Source organism: Schistocerca piceifrons, unplaced genomic scaffold, assembly GCF_021461385.2.
Source record: "Schistocerca piceifrons isolate TAMUIC-IGC-003096 unplaced genomic scaffold, iqSchPice1.1 HiC_scaffold_1569, whole genome shotgun sequence".
Classification (NCBI taxonomy): domain Eukaryota; kingdom Metazoa; phylum Arthropoda; class Insecta; order Orthoptera; family Acrididae; genus Schistocerca; species Schistocerca piceifrons.
Window position 1 is genome coordinate 4873 of NW_025727422.1, and position 20274 is coordinate 25146.

Genomic DNA, 20274 nt, shown 5'->3' on the forward strand with positions numbered 1-20274 from the left:
CAGTAGTGGCACGCACCGGGTCGCCAGGAACAGTTGTTATATATATTGTAGCGCGAGTCGGGAGAGGTAGTAGTCGGTCGACAGTAGTAGCGGGTGGACGGTTGTACTGAGCGGGCGTCGGCGGCGTGCTCTGCTCGTCTCGCGACTCTGGTCACGGTTCGGGACGATGTATAGTATATTGTGTTATAATCAAAAGGTAGTGTGAAGCTGCATTGCGCAAATCTGATAACGTATGTTCATTGTACTTATTTTGTTCAACAACAAAAGCCCCACTATTACTTTTTTCTAAAGCAACTTTTGTCTTTTAACGAAAAACATTCACTTTTTAAAGACTACTTCCTATGGCATTTCCCTCCAAGGAGTGCAATTAATTACCAGCCAGCACTCATTCATTGCACACAGCTGTGTAAGGGGTATCTACAATTGAGGAGCGGATATAAATGCAACTTTTTTGTTTTTTTTTTTTTTTTTGTGTGTTGTAACCTCCCCGCAAAATTTAAAATAATGGACAATGTTATTTACGGATGCTAATGGACATTGCGCTAATTGTAACCTCGCCCACAATGAGAGGTATTGAAAATGGCAACAAAAATGTGAAATTCGCAATCCGACTCAAATATAAATTCTTCACAACATTTAAAGTCCGTTCAGTGACAAGAAACTTCAATTGAGCCGAAATATCGGTCTTTGGCCCTGTGCAAAACAATCAGAATTAAAGTCTTACCTCAGAATAAATGGATGTCACATTTCTGCTCTTGTTGTTGCGCAGCGCTTGGAGGAACTGCATTGCAAATAATAATATTCTCTTTTTTTGTGATTTTAGTGAAATTTTTCTTCAAAGAAGTGGAATGAAATGGGAAGTGCAACGAACTCTTTAGTTCAATAAAACATTACATTTTTGAAAAATGCTTTTGAAATAAAAATTATTTTTGGGGAACTTGTTGGAGAATTAATTACAATAAATATAATTTTTCATTATCTAATGATTATATTAATTAACAGTATACCTCCTTCACCATCTTGACCAGTGTTGCCGACCGCCTACATCACACAACCGCACTCGGCTGCTACTACTGACCGACCGCTCTGCATGACGACTATTAGCGTACTGCACGCGACGACTACTGACAGAGTACAGCCCTCAACTAGACAGAGCTACAGACTCGCAACGACTGACTGACTGACTGACTGACTGACTGACTGACTGAGAACCGCTCGCAACACTCGCGCGGTCCAGCGCAAACTCTCTGGTCACAGATGCTACAATGTCTCGCCATCGCTGCTATGTTACATACGTGTTTCAGTGTCTTTTTCATTGGGGTAACGATCTTTGGCTCTTTTTATTCTGAATACAGGGCCAAAGGTCAACGCTGCTGCCCTTATACAATTTATCAGGTTCCATTATGTCTGTTGCAATGTTACATACGGTTCATTCTTTCATTAATATTATCGTTGGGTTTGTTTTGTAGGGACGTTAACATTCTGGCACATTTTTATTATCATCGGACTCTCTGCTATTTGTGCAGGGAGGTTATACCTGGGTCCATTTCCATTTCCATTTCCATTTACATTTTAATATTGATAGACTTTTTGTTTTCTTTTTTTGTTTCTTGTTGTTTTTCCTTCTTTTTTCTTGTTGTTTTTTTTTCTTTCTTTTTTTTTGTTTTGTTTTGTTTTTCCCGCTCTCACCACCACCGCCGCATCACGCCTTCCGTTTTCTTCTTGGTTTCTTTTCTGTTCTTCAACTGCTTCAACATCACCGCGCCCCATTTCCACACCACAGCCATCAGCCTCCAAGACGGGCAGGCGCAGTGTGCCATTTCCGGCGCACAAGCACACCCGTACGGTACTCTCCTCGCCCCCACGCCACCAACAACACAGCGACCACGCGGCTTTCAGGCATGGCATGGCACGGCACGGCACGGCACCGGCGAAATGCGCCGCCCCCGCCCCTCCGCGCATCCGTCCGTCTCGCCACGTTCACTGACAGCCGCGTCTGCGGCTACACCACGACAACCACAACACAACACCGCTCCCCTCCCTGGCAACTCATTGTTTTTCTCCTCCTCTTTTGCACAAACCACAACGCCGAGCACAGGCGCAAGCCACCCACACCGCGCCCCTCCCCGTCCCGTCTTTGGCCGCCGCTCCTCGTTTCCTCGTTTGCCCCCTCCCATCTCCCGAAATGCCATGCCAGCAGCGTTACGCATGCCCCTCCCCTGTCCACACAACACTACCGCCAAACGAACAGCCTTCCGGGCCACATGCAGGGCACGCCCACCTCCAAACACTGCCAATTCACGGACGCACGCACGCACACACACACACACACACACACACACACACACACACACACACACACACACACTTTCCCGACACCTTTCTGTACGGAGGGTGCGTCATCTCGACCGTGACAGAGTGACGCCAACTATCGACGATCCATTTCCCCCCACTGGTAAAACACGTCCACTAACACCTACATACATCATTCAAGTACACAGACAATAGCATACACACAATGGGAGGGCACACGAACATGGACGGCACGGCACTGTCACACACTCTTCCTCAGAACCAACCATACCAACAAACGTTACGTACAACCGGGAAAGCGAAAGCGAAAGCAAAAGCAAAAAGCAAAGGCCAATGCAGCCGTCAAAGGTAACGTTCACCACGGCAGACACTTGCAGCCGCGCCGCCGTTAAACGCATTTCAGTGCGGCTCCAATACGCCTCCGACACGGGAACGTTCCGTTGCTCTACGAATGCGTTTCTCCCCTTTTTCCCTTCCTCTCTCTTTTGCCCCCCCCCCCTCTGTCCTTTCCTCCTGCACTCTTGCCTCCTTCCTCACGTTCTGCCCAGACATTCGACCGATCAAAGTCAACCTGTCGTTACCGTTCTCAGCGCGACGGTGTACAACAGTATGACGGGTGTGCCCACGACTTCGGTTCAGTTGCGTGACGCCGGTCTATCGCGCCGATCGACAGTTACTCAGGGGGGCGACGGATCGGACCACGTCACCGACACACAAAACACTTTCAAACAAACAAATACATACCGGATGGACACAGACAAACACGTGTACAGACATTCGCCAAAAACGGCCGCCGCCGCCGCCGCCGTCGTCTAGCGTCGCGCTTACTGTACTGCACTGGACACGCGTGCATCTTGAATGACGACATCGGTGTGCGTGCGTCGTACGCAATCAGTCAGACACGGCTATCAAAAATCAGAGTCGAATGGTACATCATCGTGCGTGTCGCCGTACACGTACAGTACAATGCAACAACAATGCGTCTTCATGGCACGTTCATTTCAACGTCACTCACACACCTCCACGCTGCAGTTACGTCGCACCATTGTCAAACTCGGCGTACAGCAAAGGGAATAGTGGGCGGCAAACAAAAACCACAAAAAAAAACAACATTTCACATTTCACCCTCGCCATGTATGATGTGCAAAAAACAAACCCGCAAACGGCCGTCGTTACGGTGACACAAAAGTCGGCGATCGCACTGTCCCCCCTCGCAGACAGGTAACACACACACCAACAACACCAAATGGGTCAAAAACCACGCCAACGAGGCGTGCCACCATTCCACGCCACGGCGACCAACCTCGTGGCCGTACCCCGCGCAACACGCTTTGACGCGCCCCCCCACCCACAATCAAAATGCACACATACATCACAGCCGTCCACACAAACAACAACAACAATTCCGCCCTTCCCGCAAAAGGCAAGTTGGTGGCCCTGAAAAGGGCCGTTTTGCCGCTCTCGCAACGGAGGAGCATTCTCTCTCCATCCTTCCTTCCGTTCCAGAGCCACCTCCTTACTTGGAGCTCGTGTACTTGGTCACCGCCTTCGTGCCCTCGCTCACGGCGTGCTTGGCCAGCTCGCCAGGCAGCAACAGCCGCACAGCGGTCTGGATCTCGCGGGACGTGATGGTCGAGCGCTTGTTGTAGTGCGCCAGGCGAGAAGCCTCGGCCGCAATGCGCTCGAAAATGTCGTTCACGAAGCTGTTCATGATGCTCATCGCCTTCGACGAGATGCCCGTGTCAGGGTGCACCTGCTTCAGCACCTTGTAGATGTAGATGGCATAGCTCTCCTTCCTCTTGCGCTTCTTCTTCTTGTCGCCCTTCGAAATGTTCTTCTGCGCCTTGCCAGCCTTCTTGGCGGCCTTCCCGCTAGTCTTGGGCGGCATCTCGAACCAACGTACGGCGGCAGCAGCAACACCAGTAGCAAGCGCTCCGCTCTAGTCAGCGTCTCCCCACACAGTGGCACCCGCCGCCAGCCGCCGCCGCACCTTTACCAGCTCGCCCTGTTGCGGCCGCCGACCAATGGGGCGCGCGCGCAACCGGCCGCCGCACCCGAGCCCATAAAGCACCCCCACCCCGGCTGCGCCGGCACGCACTCCGCTGCTCGACTCGCTGCCGCTCGCACCGGTCGTTTTCGTTTCCTTCTCGTGTGCACCGTCGCTAGCCCATCGCCATGTCCGGACGCGGAAAGGGAGGCAAAGTCAAGGGCAAGTCAAAGTCCCGCTCAAGCAGGGCTGGGCTCCAGTTCCCGGTCGGCAGAATCCACCGCCTCCTGCGCAAGGGAAACTACGCAGAGCGCGTCGGCGCCGGGGCGCCCGTCTACCTCGCCGCCGTCATGGAGTACCTCGCGGCTGAGGTGCTCGAGCTGGCCGGAAACGCGGCCCGCGACAACAAGAAGACGCGCATCATCCCGCGCCACCTGCAGCTTGCCATCCGCAACGACGAGGAGCTCAACAAGCTCCTGTCGGGCGTCACCATCGCACAGGGTGGTGTCCTACCCAACATCCAGGCCGTCCTGCTGCCAAAGAAGACCGAGAAGAAGGCCTAAAGGAGGCCAGGCAATCGCAGCGCCGCGTGCTCCCCTGCACGCAACGCGCTTTGCCGGCTCGGCTCGGCCCGGCCCACAACAATCGGCCCTTTTCAGGGCCACCACACAAACCTACGTCCAAAGCAAAATTTCAGTCGTCCTCGCCGCACCTTGTTTTGTTTCAACTTTGCACTTTCACAGCACAGCCGCCGCCGGCGCACGTCCGCCATCTTGTCGTCCACACAGCCCGCACACACACACACACACACACACACACACACACACACACACACACACACATTTTGCACGGTCGCAGAGTCGCCTTCCAAACGACAACGGCAGCAATAATGACCATTGTTAAAGGGAGGCGTGTCGACACACCGCCCTCCACTCCCGCGCGCAACGGCCGTCGACACGAACGAAACAGCTGATCCGGCCGCCTATGCCCACACGCCTTGCCTCGGAAACCCCAACGCCGCCGCAAACACACAGAGCCAAACCACGCAAGCAAATAATTACCGCCTCTCTCGCACAACAACACACAGCCCGCCATCTCCGTCGCGATCGATACAAAGACACACAATAACAAACACAAACGAAGCAGCTCCACACACAGCCAGCCACATGACACGTTTCCTTTCCTTCTCCCCTCCCAGCCACATCACGTCGCTCAAACGGAAAGAAAGAAAGAAACAAACAAACAAACAAACAAACAAACAAACGAACAACACAGCGCACACACACGCAGCAACAACAACAACAACAACACAGACTCTTTCGCACTTTTCAACTTCCGAACAGTGTGGTGGCCCTGAAAAGGGCCGTTTTCTAGTCTCTCCCACCCACAAGCACGGCCGCGGGAAGGCCAGCGCCCGCTGCGACGCAGCCTAACCGCCGAAACCGTACAGGGTGCGCCCCTGCCTCTTCAGGGCGTACACCACGTCCATGGCCGTCACAGTCTTGCGCTTGGCGTGCTCAGTGTACGTCACCGCGTCGCGGATCACGTTCTCCAGGAACACCTTCAGCACCCCGCGGGTCTCCTCGTAGATCAGACCAGAGATGCGCTTCACGCCGCCCCTGCGAGCCAGGCGGCGGATGGCGGGCTTCGTGATGCCCTGGATGTTGTCGCGCAACACCTTGCGGTGCCGCTTGGCGCCACCCTTGCCGAGCCCCTTTCCTCCCTTGCCGCGGCCTGTCATCCTTCCTTCCTCGGGCAAAGCAAAACGTGCACAAACAGCAGCTGCAGCGGCTGGCGAGTCGGCTACGGTCTGCGCCCAGCGCGCCCGCCGCCCCCCTATATAGACTCTGGCCCGCCCTCCCCCCACCACGCGCAACCGAGGGCATATAAGCGCAGCACGGAGGCGCGCGGGCCCGTTGTCAAGGCAGCACCGGACGCCGCGCCGCACCTAACCTCCACGCACGCCGCTCCGCTACCGCCAACGCTACCGCCATGGCCCGCACAAAGCAAACGGCCCGCAAGTCCACCGGCGGAAAGGCGCCGCGCAAACAGCTCGCCACCAAGGCGGCGAGGAAGAGCGCGCCCGCCACCGGAGGCGTCAAGAAGCCCCACCGCTACAGGCCGGGCACCGTCGCCCTGCGAGAAATCAGGCGCTACCAGAAGAGCACAGAGCTGCTCATCCGCAAGCTGCCATTCCAGCGCCTAGTGCGCGAGATCGCCCAGGACTTCAAGACCGACCTGCGCTTCCAGAGCTCCGCAGTCATGGCCCTGCAGGAGGCCAGCGAGGCCTACCTCGTCGGCCTCTTCGAAGACACCAACCTGTGCGCAATCCACGCCAAGCGCGTCACCATCATGCCCAAGGACATCCAGCTCGCGCGCCGCATCCGCGGCGAGCGCGCCTAAACCGCGCCGCGGCACCGCACCGCACAAACAAAAACGGCCCTTTTCAGGGCCACTAACATCTCTCCGTCGCGAGCAAACTTTGTCGGTCGCCTGCCTCTCGCCCCGCAACCCAAAAACAAAAACCACCACTTCCCGTCCGTCCGCCACACACACCCGCTCACTCTGCCTGCCTGCTAGCAGCGCGCAACAATCACACATCATCCCTCCCCGGCGCTCAAAGCGCACAATACCCAACGGCCGACGTCACACCGCACGGGTGGCTGGCCGGCCGCCGCTTTCGTTTCGAAAACAAAAAAAACCCGCACTCCACTCCGACGGCCAACGGCCAGGCAGGCGCGCTCGCTCGCTCTACACGCCACCGAAATCCCCGCCGACTCCTTCCACATCTCAACGTGCCCCCCGTTGCAAAACATAACACACACAAAGAAACAAAACAAAGACCAGACACGACTAGACAAGACACACATCCGAGAAGAACGAACGCAGGCAAGCCAACCAACGTATTCAAACAAAACAACGTGACAGAAAACCAACCGTCGGCCGCCGCCACAAACACGGCGACAATCAACCACGACAACAACAACACCGCTTACCGCTACCGCCGCCCACACCCGCCACCGACCCCCGCAATCAAACCACCACGGCACGCAAACAGCATCCCCACGGGCATACAGACAGACACCCACACCAAACGCAACACGACAATCAAAACCTTCCCCGACGTGCTTTGATGGCCCTGAGAAGGGCCGTTTTGGGCCGCGCGTCTCTTGCGCGCCACTAGACGACGACGGGGGGTGGGGACGACGGGGTCAAGCGCCAAACCCTTCCTTTCCCATCTCTTTCTCCTCTACTCTACTCTACTTCTTCTTCTTGGGCGAAGCCTTCGCCTTAGACGGCGTCGTCGCCTTCTTCGGGCGCGGCGCCTTCGGCTTCTTCGTCGGAACCTTGGCGGCCTTCTTCGCCTTCGACGGCGACTTGGCCTTGGCCGGCTTGGCCGCAGCCGCCTTCTTCGCACCCGCGGGAGCGGCCGACGCCGCAGACGCCTTCTTGGCGGCGCCCGCCTTCCGACCGGTCGCCGCCTTCACGCCACCAGCCTTCTTTGCGCCGGCCGCACGGGCGCCCTTCTTCTCCTTGCTGGCCGGAGCGGCGCGCTTCTTCTTGGCACCGCCAGCACGAGCCTTGCCGCCCTCGGCCGCCCCCCCGCCGCCGGCGCCGGCAAGCTTGAACGAGCCGGACGCGCCCTTCCCCTTCGTCTGCACCAGCTCGCCCGCCACGACGGCCGACTTGAGGTACTTCTTGATAAACGGCGCCAGCTTCTCCGCGTCCAGCTTGTAGTGCGCGGCTATGTACTTCTTGATCGCCTGCAGCGACGACCCGCCGCGCTCCTTCAGACTCTTGATGGCGGCCGTCACCATCTCAGAGGTGCGCGGGTGCGCAGGCTTGGCGCGCGGCTTCTTCGCAGACGACGCAGACTTGGCCTTCTTCGTAGTGCCGGTGGCGGCGGGTGCCGCAGCAGTCTCGTTCGTAGCCGCCTGATCTGCCATTTCGACGACGCGCGTAACACACAGCGAGAGCGAGAGCGAGAGCGAGCGGGACGGCAGGCACGCAAGCACAGCACAGCACGGCAGAGCAGAGCAGAGAATCACAAGGGCCCAGCCAGTGTCGCGGGCGGGCGCGGACGGCCGAGAGAGCGGCCGCCACTCTGCGCGCCGCCGCGCCGCGCCTCCCGCGCTTGCTACCGCCCAACGTCCGACAGCCTGTGCGGAGCAGCCCCAAAGCTGCGCCACAACCGCCCGCGCCTTTCAAACCACCGAGGATGGGGCTACACACAGCCACACCACAGTCGCCAACCAGTCGCCACGGCAGCGCCGCAAACCACGGCCAAACTGCAGCTACCGCGCGCTACAGCCTGGGTCGGCCCGCCGAGAATCGCCGCCCCCGCCCAAATGCCGCCCCCACAGCCCCAGCCGACGACCCGCCACAATGGCCAAACCTTCGGCAAAACTCCCACACCGTCGCCGCGGCAGCCCGGCCAGCGCGGCCGGCGCCACAGCCACACAAGCCGAGGCGTGCGGCGATGACGGCCGTGCAAACGCGCCTCCGCCGCCCCATCGCCTTCCGTCGCCCTCCCGCCGTTTCCCGATCGGCCCGCAGCCGTCGGGCCACATCGCGCGCCGTCCTCCTCCTCTCGCCCGCCAACATTCACAGCCGTTTCTCAACAATTGCCCGCCGCAAACGGACGCCGCCTGCGCAACAGGCGCCGCCGCCCCTCGCCGCTTCCGACCCAACCCCTCGACCGAGGCAAACCGCAATCCGAATCTACAGACCAACCCAATCTGCCGTCAGCACACACGACAGCCGACCTTACACGTTGCGCGTTACACATTACGTTTACACGTCTAGGTTAGGTTCGGTTAGGTTAGGTGGACGTGGGTTAGGTTAAGGGGACTTGGGTTAGGTTAAGCGTCAAACTTAGGTTAAGCATTCAAACACGTCAGGCGTCAGAGGTTAGGTTAGGTTAGGTTACGTTAGGTTACGTTACACGTTAGGTTAAGGGGTCAGTGCTAGGTTAAGAAGCGTCAAACGTAGGTTAAAAAAGCGTTCAAAACGTGAGGCGTGAGCCGCCGGACAGCTTACCTTACGTAGACGTTTGGGGCTCACAGGCTGAGCTCACCTCACCACACCACAGGTTAGGTTCGGTTCGGTTCGCTCGGCTCAGCGTAAAGCGCCGAGGTCAGGGTTACGTTCGTTCACCTTCGGGCGCCACACTTTCGGTTGAAAGGTCGCGACGGGACGACGTCGGCAGGCACCGCCGCAAACGGACAAAAACGTACAGACGACGTCGAAAACCGCCGACAGACGGGGGAGCAGCACGACCACGACCAGATACCGAGCGCGAACGAGACGCACGCGAACCACCCCCACCGGCCAAAGGGCACCACACAACAACCCAGAGCACCACGTGTCGACACCACAGCAACCCGCCGCTCACGCGACATGGCTGGCACCGAAGGGCAACCGCCCGCAACTGCGCTTTCCGCGCCGGCCCGGATGCACGTCGTGCTACAACAACACCACTACCGTACACAGCCGCTGTTCACAACATCACTATCATGCGCGCCCGCGGCTCGCCGCCGTCGCAGTCGCAGCCCCAACGCCAGCACTTTTGCACCACCATTCACACGCACCGCAACACAGCTCGCCGACACAGCCGAACAAAACAAACACCACACAACAACAGCAACAACGCCGCCGCCTCTACTCGTGCCGGCGACCCACCCCGCCGATGGCGCACCTTTCGCCAGCCGGCAATCGACACACACGCACGCACCCACCCACCCCCCGGGGCCCAGTGCAAAAAAAAACACACAAAAACAAAAACAAAAAAAAAACAACACAAACGACACGGGAAGCGCACACCGCCACTTCGCGCGCACGCCACCAACCAGTCGTCGTCTCAAAATAACAAACACAAACAAAATAAACTAACAACTAGGGCAACACAAAACAAAAACGCCTCGCACGAACCGCCCACAAAAAGGACAAGCACACGCACAGCCTCTGCTGACGACCACGACGCAGCGGCACGCTGCTCCTGTCCCGCGCCCCGCGCCCCGCGCCCCACTCGATTCACAACTCACGCGACACCGTCAACGACGGGCTCGCTTCCCGCAACCTACCACCTTTCCGCCACGACGCACAGCCCCAGCCCCACCCGACCCGACGACGCCCGTGGCAACGACTGCACTTTCACCACCGCCTCCCCCTTCCCCCCCAAAACACACACACACACACAGCCAGCCAAAAACGCACTCGCGACCCACACATGCACGTGCATCGGCACACGCCAACCAGTCAACGTCGACAACCACACGCAAGGCTCGAAACGAAACCGGCGTCCTTCCACGTTGCCATCAAGCTACCTACACGACACAAGACACAAGGAACAAACACAACAGCCGGCCCCACTAATTCCCACTCTCACGCCGCAAAAAGCACACCGAAACCGCCAAACGCACGCACATTCCCCTTCGCACTGACACCGACCGGCTCGCTACCACACACCTCTCGGCAGCCGTTTCACGCCAATTCGCCACACCGCCCACACAGTCGACAAGCGCCCGCCCTGTACGGCACACGCAACGACGCAGCGCAGCAAAGGGCGCCCGCAACACATACCTCTCCTCTCTCTCCCTCTCCGCCGCCCGACGCGCCAACCGCCACGCCACACCGCCAGCCACTCGCAAATTGTGCACTGCCACCAGCCACACGTCCAACACGCCGCGCCGCCTCCGGCCACCCGCCAGGGGGCGCTCACGTCCGCGACAACAGCGCGGCCCGCCGGGCCGAACCGAACCGAACCGAGCCGCCGCTGCTCTGCACTCGGCACGGCCACACCCTGCTGCAGACCGGGCTCGTCTCTCTGTACGCGTCTGCCTGCGCATCAACACAACACGACCTTTTTTTTTTTTTTCTCTCTACCGCCATCCCTTCTTCTCGCGTTTTACTCGTTGTTGCAGCAGCGGCGCACACCTACACATCCACAGCCCCAGCCGAGCCGAGCCGGCCTCACCTCAGGGCCCGCCGCCAGCGTCTCCTCCTCGGGCACAGGTGCGGTGCTGTGGCCGCCCATCCAACCGCATTGCTGGCCGTCCAGCCGCCAGGCGTTCCCACTGCCGCGAGCCACGCCGCGCACCGACCCTGCTGCAGAAAACGAAGCATAGCCAGAGACCGACCGATACACAAAGCAAGCCGTCGCCTCGCCTCTTGTCCTTCCTGCCTTCCTTTCGCCCCCCCCCCCCCCTCCTTTTTTTTTTTTATTTTGTTTTCTTCTTTCTTTCTTTCTTTGGCCCTCTCTCCTTCCCGCCCCATGGCGGTTACGGCACCGCCTGCAGCGGCAGATTTTTTGCGCCCACACGCCTACTCCTACCACCATTAACCTTGCCCTGCCCATCAACGTCGCAGTCGAACCGACGCTTGCCAACACACTGCCCACGTTCCTTTCTCTTTTCGGCCTACGCCCATTACGCGCCGCCGCCACAGCACCTTCCCTTCCCACAACACACCGACGTCATCACACGCACCCACAAACAGGGGCCACGACCGTGTTCCTCGCCCACTCCCATCCCGCACGGTACGCACATTCCCAACTACTACCGCGCACCCTCCCTTTCCAATCTGTGTGTCTCTGTGTCTGTGTCCTGTGTCCTGTCCGCGCGTGACGCCTCTCAACATCCGCCGTCCCCCGTCCCGTTTTCGCCCCCATGCCGTCGTCGCGCCGCCTCCTCCCCGTCCACCGCCGCCCCTGTCCGCCCCGCACCACACCATACACCGCTGCTTGTCCCGGCCGTTGCCACCAAAGGCGCCGACCGCAAACGCGCCACGCCGCAGCCCCCGTGCGTCTCGCTCGCTTGCATCTCCGTGCCGACGCTGCCTCTCTTCCCGCTCGCACTCGACCTCGACAACACAGTCTTTGGCTCCGCCACTGCGTGTTCCGGTGGTACGCACGCTGCAACACGTATGTATTCGTTACCAGAGCGATGGCGAGGCATGACAGCATCTCTGTCTGACCAGAGAGTTATTTATCGTTGCTAGTCGGCGCTTGGACCGCGCCAGACGACAGTAGTGGCACGCACCGGGTCGCCAGGAACAGTTGTTATATATATTGTAGCGCGAGTCGGGAGAGGTAGTAGTCGGTCGACAGTAGTAGCGGGTGGACGGTTGTACTGAGCGGGCGTCGGCGGCGTGCTCTGCTCGTCTCGCGACTCTGGTCACGGTTCGGGACGATGTATAGTATATTGTGTTATAATCAAAAGGTAGTGTGAAGCTGCATTGCGCAAATCTGATAACGTATGTTCATTGTACTTATTTTGTTCAACAACAAAAGCCCCACTATTACTTTTTTCTAAAGCAACTTTTGTCTTTTAACGAAAAACATTCACTTTTTAAAGACTACTTCCTATGGCATTTCCCTCCAAGGAGTGCAATTAATTACCAGCCAGCACTCATTCATTGCACACAGCTGTGTAAGGGGTATCTACAATTGAGGAGCGGATATAAATGCAACTTTTTTGTTTTTTTTTTTTTTTTTGTGTGTTGTAACCTCCCCGCAAAATTTAAAATAATGGACAATGTTATTTACGGATGCTAATGGACATTGCGCTAATTGTAACCTCGCCCACAATGAGAGGTATTGAAAATGGCAACAAAAATGTGAAATTCGCAATCCGACTCAAATATAAATTCTTCACAACATTTAAAGTCCGTTCAGTGACAAGAAACTTCAATTGAGCCGAAATATCGGTCTTTGGCCCTGTGCAAAACAATCAGAATTAAAGTCTTACCTCAGAATAAATGGATGTCACATTTCTGCTCTTGTTGTTGCGCAGCGCTTGGAGGAACTGCATTGCAAATAATAATATTCTCTTTTTTTGTGATTTTAGTGAAATTTTTCTTCAAAGAAGTGGAATGAAATGGGAAGTGCAACGAACTCTTTAGTTCAATAAAACATTACATTTTTGAAAAATGCTTTTGAAATAAAAATTATTTTTGGGGAACTTGTTGGAGAATTAATTACAATAAATATAATTTTTCATTATCTAATGATTATATTAATTAACAGTATACCTCCTTCACCATCTTGACCAGTGTTGCCGACCGCCTACATCACACAACCGCACTCGGCTGCTACTACTGACCGACCGCTCTGCATGACGACTATTAGCGTACTGCACGCGACGACTACTGACAGAGTACAGCCCTCAACTAGACAGAGCTACAGACTCGCAACGACTGACTGACTGACTGACTGACTGACTGACTGACTGAGAACCGCTCGCAACACTCGCGCGGTCCAGCGCAAACTCTCTGGTCACAGATGCTACAATGTCTCGCCATCGCTGCTATGTTACATACGTGTTTCAGTGTCTTTTTCATTGGGGTAACGATCTTTGGCTCTTTTTATTCTGAATACAGGGCCAAAGGTCAACGCTGCTGCCCTTATACAATTTATCAGGTTCCATTATGTCTGTTGCAATGTTACATACGGTTCATTCTTTCATTAATATTATCGTTGGGTTTGTTTTGTAGGGACGTTAACATTCTGGCACATTTTTATTATCATCGGACTCTCTGCTATTTGTGCAGGGAGGTTATACCTGGGTCCATTTCCATTTCCATTTCCATTTACATTTTAATATTGATAGACTTTTTGTTTTCTTTTTTTGTTTCTTGTTGTTTTTCCTTCTTTTTTCTTGTTGTTTTTTTTTCTTTCTTTTTTTTTGTTTTGTTTTGTTTTTCCCGCTCTCACCACCACCGCCGCATCACGCCTTCCGTTTTCTTCTTGGTTTCTTTTCTGTTCTTCAACTGCTTCAACATCACCGCGCCCCATTTCCACACCACAGCCATCAGCCTCCAAGACGGGCAGGCGCAGTGTGCCATTTCCGGCGCACAAGCACACCCGTACGGTACTCTCCTCGCCCCCACGCCACCAACAACACAGCGACCACGCGGCTTTCAGGCATGGCATGGCACGGCACGGCACGGCACCGGCGAAATGCGCCGCCCCCGCCCCTCCGCGCATCCGTCCGTCTCGCCACGTTCACTGACAGCCGCGTCTGCGGCTACACCACGACAACCACAACACAACACCGCTCCCCTCCCTGGCAACTCATTGTTTTTCTCCTCCTCTTTTGCACAAACCACAACGCCGAGCACAGGCGCAAGCCACCCACACCGCGCCCCTCCCCGTCCCGTCTTTGGCCGCCGCTCCTCGTTTCCTCGTTTGCCCCCTCCCATCTCCCGAAATGCCATGCCAGCAGCGTTACGCATGCCCCTCCCCTGTCCACACAACACTACCGCCAAACGAACAGCCTTCCGGGCCACATGCAGGGCACGCCCACCTCCAAACACTGCCAATTCACGGACGCACGCACGCACACACACACACACACACACACACACACACACACACACACACACACACACACACTTTCCCGACACCTTTCTGTACGGAGGGTGCGTCATCTCGACCGTGACAGAGTGACGCCAACTATCGACGATCCATTTCCCCCCACTGGTAAAACACGTCCACTAACACCTACATACATCATTCAAGTACACAGACAATAGCATACACACAATGGGAGGGCACACGAACATGGACGGCACGGCACTGTCACACACTCTTCCTCAGAACCAACCATACCAACAAACGTTACGTACAACCGGGAAAGCGAAAGCGAAAGCAAAAGCAAAAAGCAAAGGCCAATGCAGCCGTCAAAGGTAACGTTCACCACGGCAGACACTTGCAGCCGCGCCGCCGTTAAACGCATTTCAGTGCGGCTCCAATACGCCTCCGACACGGGAACGTTCCGTTGCTCTACGAATGCGTTTCTCCCCTTTTTCCCTTCCTCTCTCTTTTGCCCCCCCCCCCTCTGTCCTTTCCTCCTGCACTCTTGCCTCCTTCCTCACGTTCTGCCCAGACATTCGACCGATCAAAGTCAACCTGTCGTTACCGTTCTCAGCGCGACGGTGTACAACAGTATGACGGGTGTGCCCACGACTTCGGTTCAGTTGCGTGACGCCGGTCTATCGCGCCGATCGACAGTTACTCAGGGGGGCGACGGATCGGACCACGTCACCGACACACAAAACACTTTCAAACAAACAAATACATACCGGATGGACACAGACAAACACGTGTACAGACATTCGCCAAAAACGGCCGCCGCCGCCGCCGCCGTCGTCTAGCGTCGCGCTTACTGTACTGCACTGGACACGCGTGCATCTTGAATGACGACATCGGTGTGCGTGCGTCGTACGCAATCAGTCAGACACGGCTATCAAAAATCAGAGTCGAATGGTACATCATCGTGCGTGTCGCCGTACACGTACAGTACAATGCAACAACAATGCGTCTTCATGGCACGTTCATTTCAACGTCACTCACACACCTCCACGCTGCAGTTACGTCGCACCATTGTCAAACTCGGCGTACAGCAAAGGGAATAGTGGGCGGCAAACAAAAACCACAAAAAAAAACAACATTTCACATTTCACCCTCGCCATGTATGATGTGCAAAAAACAAACCCGCAAACGGCCGTCGTTACGGTGACACAAAAGTCGGCGATCGCACTGTCCCCCCTCGCAGACAGGTAACACACACACCAACAACACCAAATGGGTCAAAAACCACGCCAACGAGGCGTGCCACCATTCCACGCCACGGCGACCAACCTCGTGGCCGTACCCCGCGCAACACGCTTTGACGCGCCCCCCCACCCACAATCAAAATGCACACATACATCACAGCCGTCCACACAAACAACAACAACAATTCCGCCCTTCCCGCAAAAGGCAAGTTGGTGGCCCTGAAAAGGGCCGTTTTGCCGCTCTCGCAACGGAGGAGCATTCTCTCTCCATCCTTCCTTCCGTTCCAGAGCCACCTCCTTACTTGGAGCTCGTGTACTTGGTCACCGCCTTCGTGCCCTCGCTCACGGCGTGCTTGGCCAGCTCGCCAGGCAGCAACAGCCGCACAGCGGTCTGGATCTCGCGGGACGTGATGGTCGAGCGCTTGTTGTAGTGCGCCAGGCGAGAAGCCTCGGCCGCAATGCGCTCGAAAATGTCGTTCACGAAGCTGTTCATGATGCTCATCGCCTTCGACGAGATGCCCGTGTCAGGGTGCACCTGCTTCAGCACCTTGTAGATGTAGATGGCATAGCTCTCCTTCCTCTTGCGCTTCTTCTTCTTGTCGCCCTTCGAAATGTTCTTCTGCGCCTTGCCAGCCTTCTTGGCGGCCTTCCCGCTAGTCTTGGGCGGCATCTCGAACCAACGTACGGCGGCAGCAGCAACACCAGTAGCAAGCGCTCCGCTCTAGTCAGCGTCTCCCCACACAGTGGCACCCGCCGCCAGCCGCCGCCGCACCTTTACCAGCTCGCCCTGTTGCGGCCGCCGACCAATGGGGCGCGCGCGCAACCGGCCGCCGCACCCGAGCCCATAAAGCACCCCCACCCCGGCTGCGCCGGCACGCACGCACGCACGCGCACGCACGCACGCGACGCGACTCGTGTTCGAGATGGCGAGCGAGCACGACGTTTGTGACGCGCGCGCGGTCGCGGCAGCTGCCGCCGCCGCGCCGGAGCTGTCTGATCGCCGTTCGGCGGCGCCTGCGCCGTCGGCGGCCCCATTGGACGCTCCACCTATGACGACCCGGCAACCCCAGGAGGACCACGAGTATATGACGACTACGCGCGACCAGGACGATGAGATGGACTACTCTACCGACCCTCCCCGTGAAGACTGCGCTTCTGGCGCCCCGCAGAGGGTGCTTCAGCGCAAGAGGTCGGCTGTCACGTCCGCCAGTGACGACCAACACACTTCTGGTACGAGTGACGCTGGCTTCAAGAAACCACCACCTAAGAAGAGGGCGGCTCCACGACAGCGCACGCCCGTTGTCCCTGTGCCTACTGCCAATCAGTACGACGCCCTACAGGATGGCGCCGACTCTGAAGATCCCGACGAGCCTCCACCGGCGACCGCCGACGATGCTACGCATCGCTCCGGCCCTAAGCTGCCGCCGATTGTTATCGACTACCCTGATGATTATCTGACGCTTCGGGACTGGCTCCAAGCCAACCTCAAGAACGCTTTTACCGCCAAACACTGCGGCGAAGACCGTCTGAAGCTGACAGTCGCCACTACTGAAGATTACGTGGCTGTTATGGATATGGTTGGTGCACGTGGGATCCCAAACTACACCTTCCCCACCGTACGACCCAAAGTTCTCAAGGTTGCCATGCGAGGCATCCCGCTGAAGATGAAGGCGGACGCCTTTAAGGACGGCCTCATCACCATGGGTTTCGCGCCTACTGCAGTCACCCGGATGAAGATGCCTGGTACCCAGCGCCCCATCCCTTTGATGGAGATCGTGTTGCCTGATACGCCTGATAACAGGCAAATCTACCAAGTCACCCGGTTTTATGACCTCTCGGTGACTGTCGAGAAGTTACGCGCACGGAAGGGCCTCGTCCAATGCTACAATTGCCAGGAGCCGGGCCACACTTCCCGCCTCTGTCGCATGAGGCCCCGATGTGTCAAGTGTGGCGAGGGTCACCTCAGCCAGCAGTGTACCCGGTCCCGGGACGAACCAGCCACCTGTGCCCTGTGCAAGCGGGCTCATCCTGCGAGTTACCGCGGTTGCGCTGTCCACAAGGCAGCCAGCCGCCGCCAGCGTGGACTACCTCCCTTGCGGCCGACGTCCCGCTCCGATGGTCAACAGCAGCGGCGCCGAGCTGCGCCACCGCCTGCTCCACCTGCTACTCCTCCGCGGCAACCCGCCCAGCGGCGCCTGCTTGCTGCTCGGGCGGACCTTGGCTACGCCGACGTCCTCCAGGGCCGGACGACGCCTCCTCCTGCCCCTGCTGTCCAGCCTCTGCGACGCTCTGAAGACGGGCCTGCTCCACCTGCTGCAGCTGCTGATTTCATCGCGGTCTTGCAAGAAGTCCAGGCCACCCTCGTGGCTGTTTCTGCCGCTCTGGCCCAGCTGCCGACCGCCATCACTGCTGCAGTCCATGCAGCCCTCCGAAGTTTCCCCACTGCCACGGCGATCGCATCCGCTGGCCATGGCTCACAACCTTAGGCGCCACCAGACCTTCACGGCTGTAACGTGGAACGCGAATGGCCTCTTTCCTGCGCTTCTCGAATTCCGGCAGTTCCTCCAGGATTACAGCGTGGATGTGTGTCTCCTCACCGAGACCCATCTCAAGCCTGGCCTTCGAGCGAACGCACCGAATTACGTCTGCTATCGCGACGACAGGCTGACGGCTGGCGGTGGGACAGCCATCTATGTCAAGCGGACACTCCGACACTATCGTGTCCCTCTGCCGAGGTTGGACTCCTGTGAAGCCACGGCCGTTGCAGTGGAGACGTCCCTTGGCACGGTCATCTTTCTCTCCGTGTACCGGCCGCCACGAGGCCACCTCACCGTCCATGATGCTGACACTCTCCTTCGTGCTGGGGTCAAGCTCTTCCTCGCTGGAGACCTGAATGCCAAGCACCAGCTCTGGAATTCTCGGACGCTGAACGTCAGTGGGAGGCGGCTCTATCACGCCGCTGAGAGGGCACGAGCTTCTGTGTATGGACCTGCTGAGCCGACGCACTACCCTTCGAACGGCTCTGCTCCCGACGTTTTGGACATTTGTCTCGTCAAGGGTGTCGACTGGTTTGTCACCCCCGACGTTCTGCACGCCTTGAGCTCCGACCACTTGCCGGTGCTCTTTCGACTACATGTCACTCCGCTTCCACCAGCGGCGAAGCTCGACACCCGGAAGACCGACTGGCCGCGCTTCCGGCAGCTTGTTCTGCAACGCCTCCCAGATGAGTCACCTCCACTGGACACGGATGTTAATGCTGCTCTTCACACCCTGACTGCGGCTCTCACCACGGCTGTTGCTGACTCCACTCCGCCTCCACGGGTTTCTTCAGTGGCAGCTCCAGCACCCCCTGCCGACTTAAGGGACCTTATCCGAGAACGAAACCGTCTCAACAGAGTTTGGCATGAAACACGCCAGCCCGTGCTGAAGCGGCGCATCAATCATCTCCGCCGCGTCATCAAGGCTGCCCTTGCTGCTCACCGTATCCGCCGGTGGGAGGAGAAGCTTGCCTCAGTTGATCCTGGGGCCGACACGTGGGAGTTGGTCCGTTCCCTCACACGGCATCGCCCACACATGCCGCCGCTCACAACTACCGATGGACCTGCTTCCACGCCCGCCGCTAAAGCCGAGGCCCTGGCGACGACTTTTGAGGCCAACTTCCGGCCCCTTGCGGTGCCGGTCGACAACGAGAACGTCCGCACAGTTGAGACCAGACTTGATGCCTTCCTCCACGGCGACCACGGTGACGCCACCATTGTGCCAACGTCGGAAAGGGAGGTCACTGACCATCTTCGCCGGCTTCCCCAGACGAAGGCCCCGGGGCACGACAACGTTGACGGGAGAGTCCTCCGCATGCTGCCCAGGATTGCCATCCTGTACGTGGTCGCTCTCTTCAACGCCGTCTTTCACCAACTGCAGTACCCAGAAGCTTGGAAGAAGGCTGTCGTTGTGGCGGTCCCGAAGCCGGGCAAAAACAGGACAGTACCGGAGCATTATCGCCCCATTAGTCTCCTCCCGACGCTGAGCAAAGTTTTTGAGAGGATCCTCCTCTCTCGGTTCGGCCGGCTGCTTCACCAGGACAACATCATTCCTCGGGAACAGTTTGGCTTCCGCCAGCACCACTCCACCACTCAACAGTTGCTCCGCGTCGTCGAGGAGGCGACACTGGCGTTCAACAATCGGGAGTTTTGCGGCCTTGTCTTGCTTGATGTGTCCAAGGCCTTTGACACCGTCTGGCACCACGGCCTGCTCTTCAAGTTGTTCCATCTCGGCATCCCTTCGTGCTTCGTCCGCCTACTTGGCACCTACCTTGAGGGCCGTACATTTGTCGTCCGAGTTGGCAGCACGACTTCCTCTGTTCGCCCGGTCCATGCTGGAGTGCCACAAGGGAGTGTTCTGGGCCCGATATTGTATGCTGT

At 57.4% G+C, this 20274-nt stretch overlaps 1 protein-coding gene across 1 annotated transcript; it reads left to right on the top strand.

The window, feature by feature from the left end:
* The first annotated feature begins 16905 nt into the window (after positions 1–16905).
* LOC124734719 (actin cytoskeleton-regulatory complex protein pan1-like) lies at positions 16906–18342 on the top strand. The gene is made up of 2 exons (XM_047248553.1): positions 16906–17279; positions 17925–18342. Exons 1-2 carry the CDS (start codon positions 16906–16908, stop codon positions 18340–18342), a joined length of 792 nt encoding a protein of 263 aa, XP_047104509.1.
* Positions 18343–20274: the final 1932 nt, after the last annotated feature.

What these genes read in the sequence shown, in the direction of transcription:
- LOC124734719 (XM_047248553.1), top strand. Translation starts at nt 16,906, where the DNA reads ATGACGACCCGGCAACCCCAGGAGGACCACGAGTATATGACGACTACG. An exon ending in CGCTCCGGCCCTAAGCTGCC is followed by an intron (nt 17,280 to 17,924) that starts GCCGATTGTTAT and finishes CAAGGCAGCCAG; the next exon opens with CCGCCGCCAGCGTGGACTAC.